General features: G+C 41.0%; 1 protein-coding gene across 1 annotated transcript; it reads left to right on the forward strand.

Moving 5' to 3' along the window:
• Window positions 1-291: 291 nt before the first annotated feature.
• LOC100383555 (Peptidyl-prolyl cis-trans isomerase CYP40) lies at window positions 292-6,375 on the forward strand. The gene is made up of 10 exons (NM_001176203.1): window positions 292-557; window positions 2,231-2,731; window positions 3,132-3,219; window positions 3,333-3,385; window positions 4,185-4,289; window positions 5,602-5,677; window positions 5,753-5,790; window positions 5,867-5,947; window positions 6,030-6,104; window positions 6,191-6,375. The coding sequence occupies exons 1-9, from the start codon at window positions 342-344 to the stop codon at window positions 6,039-6,041; spliced, it is 1,170 nt and encodes a 389-aa protein (NP_001169674.1). The 5' UTR covers window positions 292-341; the 3' UTR covers window positions 6,042-6,104; window positions 6,191-6,375.
• The last annotated feature ends 245 nt before the right edge of the window (window positions 6,376-6,620 follow it).

Genomic DNA, 6,620 nt, shown 5'->3' on the forward strand with positions numbered 1-6,620 from the left:
AATTGACTTAAACAACTTCAAGAATCTATATCAAGCACAGAGGGAGTTTATATATATCAAGCACAGAGGGAGTTTATAGCAGTAGTAATTAATCGCTTTAATTTGGCACGGTGCAAAAATGTGAAGTCTCGCAGGCCAAAACCCAAATGGTCCCCCATGATTTTAGAAAATATGACCATAAAACCCTCCGAACCCACTCCGCCGCAACCCACTAGCTGCTCTGGCTCCCCCGAGGCAATCGAGTAATCGACGAAGGCCACCACCACCTCCACACCACTTTGCCTCGAGAAGGTTCCACCAAGCCTCTCGGCTAGGGTTTGGGGACTTTGGGGGCGATCGCAATGGAGGGCCGCGGCGCGGAACAAGCACCCGAGGCGGCGGCGGAGGTGAAAAATCCGAGGTGCTTCATGGACGTCACCATCGGCGGCGAGATGGAGGGGAGGATCGTTGTAGAGCTCTACGCTTCCGTGGTACCGCGGACGGCGGAGAACTTCCGCGCGCTCTGCACAGGGGAGAAAGGCATCGGCGCCGCCAGCGGCAAGCCGCTTCACTTTAAGGTTCGATCCATTGGATCGTCGCGAGGGCTTTACCTCTGCGCCCTTGCGTGATTTGTGTTCTTTGTTGCTATTTGTCCTGCGGTTTGTATTTCTAATAACTTCTTTTTTTGTGCTTTGGCGTTTCGCGATTTGGAAATCAAAGCGATATCAATGTTCCGCTGTAACGGAATAAAAGGATTGAATATTGGTGCTATTTAACTTGTTCTAGTTTGTATTCAGTAATTAGAACCGAAGAAGCGCTATTTCCTGGGATTGTCTATTTAGGGTTTTGATGCAGATTTCGTAATATGGAAATAGTTGCCATTTGTTTTTGATATACTAGTTTATTTCTTTACTCATCTATAGAACAGTCCCCAAGGGATTTGCCTTCTCGTTGCTTCGCAGTTTTGCTTCAGGTTGCGATTGTTTAAATTCAGGTATAGTGTAGTTATCATTAATTCGATCCTATAAACTTATTTGACATCGTAAATATTGTATCCTTTTGTCATATAGCTGGGTATTCCACGTTCGTCAGCATATTTGCCTGTGTTCTAACCTTGTTCCTTTTGTTTTTCTTGTTTTTTTCCCTCAGCAGTACTGGTGCTGTGATGTCAAATCAGTGTCCTTTGGTCTGCAGTGAACTATATGCACTGCTGCTTCCAGTGCTGTTACTGTTATAAGGGCCCCGCCCTTTTGACTTCATCCCCATTTTATTTACACCTCCTATGTACCGCCCGTGCTAGCTTTATGCCCTTCTACTATATAATTGGCCACGTTAGCTTCTCCTATAGTGTTGCTCACTTTATGTGCGAAGTAGAGTTGCCGTATTGTACGAGCAGGTATACAATGTACTTTATTGTGGTCTGATCACATAGAGGTTCTTATGCTCTCAAAGGCGCGCCCAACTGTTTGCAGTGGAAAACGAGTGCGAGAATTGGACTCCTGTGATACTTTTTTTAATCTTTTTGCTGGCTAGCCTCGCCGGAAGCACTGCAAATGGAAGCTATCTTTACGTAGAACACGCACGAAATACCTGTGATTACAGCTTCGCCACAGACAGACAAGCTAGTTAAGGTTCATGGCTGTTAGTGAGAATTTGGCAGGATTTTATATGTTTATCGTTCAGATGATGTCTTTTTGAAGGGACATACATCACTGTATATAGCTTTATTTTGCCGGTCATCTTGATTTGTGTCTGGTCATTGTTTGGCATTAGTCAGGGACAAGTTCTAGTGGGTACCAGAGTAAAATCCTGCATTGAACAGGGATATATGAGGAGTGACGTGGCGTGGTCATATCTAACGTTGATGATATGTTTTGGACATATATGGAACTCCACTATCTGTTGTGGGTATGGAAGCACAGTGAATGGTTTTTTTTTGGGGGGGGGTGTCTGTAATTGCTGATTTTCCCTTTTCTACAGCTTTCCCCCATCATCTTGAACAATAATGCTTCTTGTGACCACTATTTGTCTGAGACCCCACTGTTCTAGATTCAGAAGTGAAATTTGTAGTTTGTTATCTGCTTACTGCATGCTAGTAAATAAGAGTGGTGGGTGTTTTCTGTTATTTTGCTCCTTTCTCTTTTTTTTTGCATGTTTTTTGTTTGTTGTTCTTGGTAAAACTGCATATGTAGCATAGAATTTGTTGCCATATCTTGTCACTAATTCACATCTTTGGTACTTAATTTTTTAGGGCTCATGCTTCCACCGTGTTATTAAAGGGTTTATGATTCAAGGGGGAGACACAACTGCTGGAGACGGAACTGGGGGAGAGTCAATTTATGGGTCCAAATTTGAGGACGAGAATTTTGTTTTAAAGCATGAGAGGAAAGGAATGCTTTCAATGGCTAATTCTGGTCCCAACACAAATGGTTCTCAGTTTTTCATCACTACTACACGGACACCTCATTTAGACGGGAAACATGTTGTTTTTGGTAGAGTGATGAAAGGAATGGGGGTAGTTCGCTCTATTGAGCATGTTTCTGTCGGAGAAGCTGACTGCCCCACTCTTGAAGTTAAAATTGTTGATTGTGGGGAGCTTCCTGAAGGTGCTGATGATGGAGTTGTAAACTTTTTCAAAGATGGTGATACGTACCCAGATTGGCCCAATGATCTTGAAGAGAAGCCTGCTGAGGTTTCATGGTGGATGGATGCTGTGGAGTCTGCTAAAGCTTATGGGAATGACAATTTCAAGGTAATATCCTTTTTTGTCTCACATTTTATTGTGTACTGGCCACCTCATTAGTTCCAGTTAAACCGAGTAGGCTTTATGGTTGTATCAGTTCAGACTTCAGAGTGGAATAAGCAAATCACATAAAATCCAACAAGATTTCAGATGTGCTTCCTGGTAGAAACTAGAGAGTAAAAACATATATCTTATTGGATTTTGTCCTTCATTTTAGCCTTTTTATCATTCTTTATTAGTCCTCCTTGTCTCTGCAATTGGAGATGTTATCCTCAGGTTATTCCTATCCATGCACACCTAAATCTTAGGAAATACCACTTACGAAGCTGTATTCAGTATTTCCGTTCTGTAGATGGTTAAGGCTATATTTCCCTATCTGGAGCTGACGGTTATGCCTTTTTTCTTACAGAAACAGGACTACAAGGCAGCTCTCAGAAAGTACAGGAAAGCTCTGCGCTACTTGGATCTTTGCTGGGAGAAAGAAGAGATAGATGAAGGTAAATTATACAGCTTGTAATACACTGTTCAGCTTTTGTTATTTCTCTTATATGATACACACTGATCATGAGGACATGACACTTGTAACTCACTGGTATTGTAAACTATGCAGATAAGAGCACAGCACTGCGGAAGACCAAGTCAATAATACTCACTAATAGCTCCGTATGTTCGCTTGCCTAGTCTAATTGCCCCTTACCTGGGTGAATATCTGGCATTCTTAGATTAGATTTAAGAAAATGTGGTGTTAGTAGTAGTAGTAGTACTATCTCGTTAGCTTTGCCATGGTAGTTCATAGTATCTAAGCACTTGGAATGTTGCTGCATGGCCTGAGTAACTTGATGGTTACAGGTTTGGTTTTCAGATTACTTGTTCCCTATCCTGCTTGTCTTTACAATCCTGTACGCTTTCAACTCTAAAGTAGATGAGCATTTGAATTTCAGTTCAGGATTTGGACTATTTCTAGGGTTTAATCATCATATTCTTTGCAGTTAAACCCTACCAACAATCTCATGTAAATTTAGTTGCTTGTTTATGATTCGGTGTTCCATTAGTCCAGAAATAATTACCGTCAACCTGTTGTTTGAATTTTTGTTACCGTCTTCCTTTTCTGCCAGTGTATCTGAACCATTCTAAAATTATACAGTTATAATTGATTTAATATAATTATTTCTGTGTACCATCTGAGGCTCTGAGCACCGTTCAATAGATTGATCTTTGACATGAAGATATGTAACAGTGCTTTGGATTGGATAATACTGTATAACAATACTATGCCATCGGCATATACTTGCATTATTACTTGTTTTCTTAAAATCACATATGACTTTCAATGGCCCACTAGTGATCGGGGGCCAGGGGGTTCAGTGATTTTCTCGGTTGGGACCATGTTTCGGTCTCTTAATATAATACTAGGAGGGCGGTCTTTCCCTCCCCAGCTGAGTTTTTTACATGACTTTTTCAGGCATGCAAATTAAAGTTAGGAGATTCAAGTGGGGCTTTATTAGACGCAGATTTTGCACTGCGTGAAAGGGAGGGAAATGCTAAAGCTTTTTTCCGACAAGGACAGGTTGGCAACTTTTGTCATATAATTTGTTTTGCTGTTGACTACATGCTGCCGGTGACATTCTAGCTTAAGTTCAAAACACTTGCGTTTTATGATTGTTCTCTGCAGACCCTGGATCATTCTCTTGCATAAAATACTGTTTCATGTTTGACTTTTAGCGTGTCTCATTTAAAGTGTGCAATATTACTTATTTACTTTCCTTTGCTACTGAACACTTGCTGAAATGGTTTCTCTGTACACAAGGTGGCTTTACACATATTTTTAGCTACAGGGATTGAGCGAACTGATCAACCCATCAATTCACTGGCTGTGCCAGCAAATCATCAGTCCAACCTTCATATTTATTAAGTAATGACATTAACATAAAAGAAAAACCTGGTATCTATATATCTGTATATAAAACTTAAGTTTATAATTGTTTTCCTACAGTGCAGGTCTGCTGTAGTGGTGAGAGCTGGCTCACTGAATCATTAGGTCTTGGGTTTTGATGTAGCCTCTCCGCATTTGTGGGGGAGGCTTACCTTGGTTTATCCCTTCCGCAGACCCCAATCATGTGGGAGCCTCCGGCACTGAGTCTGCTTCCCTTTTTTATAATTGTTATCCTGTCATACAAGACAAAAGACTTATCATGCTTACAAGTTTTTGACTTATGTGGACAGAATAAATAGACACTCCTGTACACAAAGTTTTTCCCAGTTTATTTGGAAACTGACCCATTTCATGTTTTTTTGGCTCCAATCAAGTGTCCTCAGTTGTCAGTTATCCACTAACATGGATGTGAGCCTCCCTTAACAACAGGCTGGTAGTTAACTATGATACCAAAGGATCTAGAAAACTTGCAGCTAATGGTGTTATCTCAGCCATGAAATGCTAACGCCAAGGTTGTTGTGTAGTAGCTTTTCTATCATACCTACTTTAGTTTTGCTGCTCAGCTGTTGGTCTGATCCTGTGTTTGAAACTATGATTGACATGACTGAGGATTATATTGGTGAAATAAAATTCTGAACATGGAGTCTACTGTCATCCCCACAGCCAAAAAAAAACCGGTGCCGCTTTAATAGCACTTTGAACTTTTGCATCCAATAAACTGTTTACATTAGGCCCTTCTTTTGCTGTTCTGGCTGTCTTGAGAAAATGCTCCCTTAGGACAAGCTTAGGAAACCGGTTCCCACTAGATATCAGTGGTGATATCTCAAACTCTTAATATGTGGTTGAACTGAAAATATATTTCTTACCAAAGCACTTAATGCTAATAATATCTTGTTGTTTACCGTTGCCATCTGTAAATTCCTGATCCTTTAAGTTCAATTTTCAGGCACACATTGCACTTAATGACATTGATGCAGCCGTGGAGAGCTTTAAACAGGCATTGGAGTTGGAGCCAAATGATGGTTTGTTCTCTTTAGTCCCATTGAAATTCATAGATTTAACTGACGATCTGATGGGTTTTTCTTTGACCCCATTAGCTGGAATCAAAAGAGAGCTGGCTGCTGCAAAGAAGAAGGTCAGTCTGATAACCTTTTCAACGATGACATTGTGAGCTCATATGGTTGTTACTGAAACTTTGGAAGCTGCCGCAGATTGCTGACAGAAGAGATCAGGAGCGGAAGGCATTTGCTAGGATTTTCCAATCTTCTGGAAAGTCTGACAAGAGCAACGAAGTAATTTCCCAGTACTGATTCACTTTCTTTCTCTACAGTTGGGTAATGGAGCTAATGGCTGCTTTAATATTTTGTACTGTAGGAGAATAATTGATCTACAGTTCCTTTCCCCCGTCTGAAACTTTGCTTAGCTTAAATCTGGGGCACATTGGAACAGGTCTGATTCAGCCTTGGAGATAACATTGACGTTTAACTGCTTATTATCGTTGCCACACTGACATTAAGACTTGCTATCTGTTGCAGGAGTCTCATGGGAGTCTGCTCTGCAAAAAAACGCAGATTACTGATCTTTAGATAGAAGGAAACATAGTGGGGGGAAAGGAAGCTTTTGTTTTCTTGTACTACAGAAGTAGCAATTCGTGCTTTTGTCCCGGTCTTAGTTTATTCAGGAAACGGACATTGAATTTAAATGTGCAATTTTTAGACCCAACCTGACGATTCACATCTTTTGTGGGTAGTTCGCCCGTTTCACTTTCGTGGTGTTTTCTTGTAGCCTTTTGTCTGCTTGTTGCCAGACTCTAAGGCCATGTGTGCCACACTTCATCTCACAGCTTTACATATTCAAGCAGTTTCTGCAGCAGCTTTTTAGTCCAGCTGCTTATCTCAATGAACTAAAAGCAGCTGTGTTTAGACCCGAATCATACACGGTATTTCTGTCCTGTCCACATTCTGG

This window comes from Zea mays, chromosome 6 (assembly GCF_902167145.1).
Source record: "Zea mays cultivar B73 chromosome 6, Zm-B73-REFERENCE-NAM-5.0, whole genome shotgun sequence".
NCBI lineage: Eukaryota > Viridiplantae > Streptophyta > Magnoliopsida > Poales > Poaceae > Zea > Zea mays.

Excerpts from the sequence above, each read along its gene's own strand:
- LOC100383555 (NM_001176203.1), top strand. The coding sequence starts at position 342 with ATGGAGGGCCGCGGCGCGGAACAAGCACCCGAGGCGGCGGCGGAGGTG. Across the intron at positions 3,220-3,332 it reads GAAAGAAGAGATAGATGAAG|ATAAGAGCACAGCACTGCGG; the intron begins GTAAATTATACA and ends TAAACTATGCAG. Across the intron at positions 4,290-5,601 it reads CTTTTTTCCGACAAGGACAG|GCACACATTGCACTTAATGA; the intron begins GTTGGCAACTTT and ends TTCAATTTTCAG.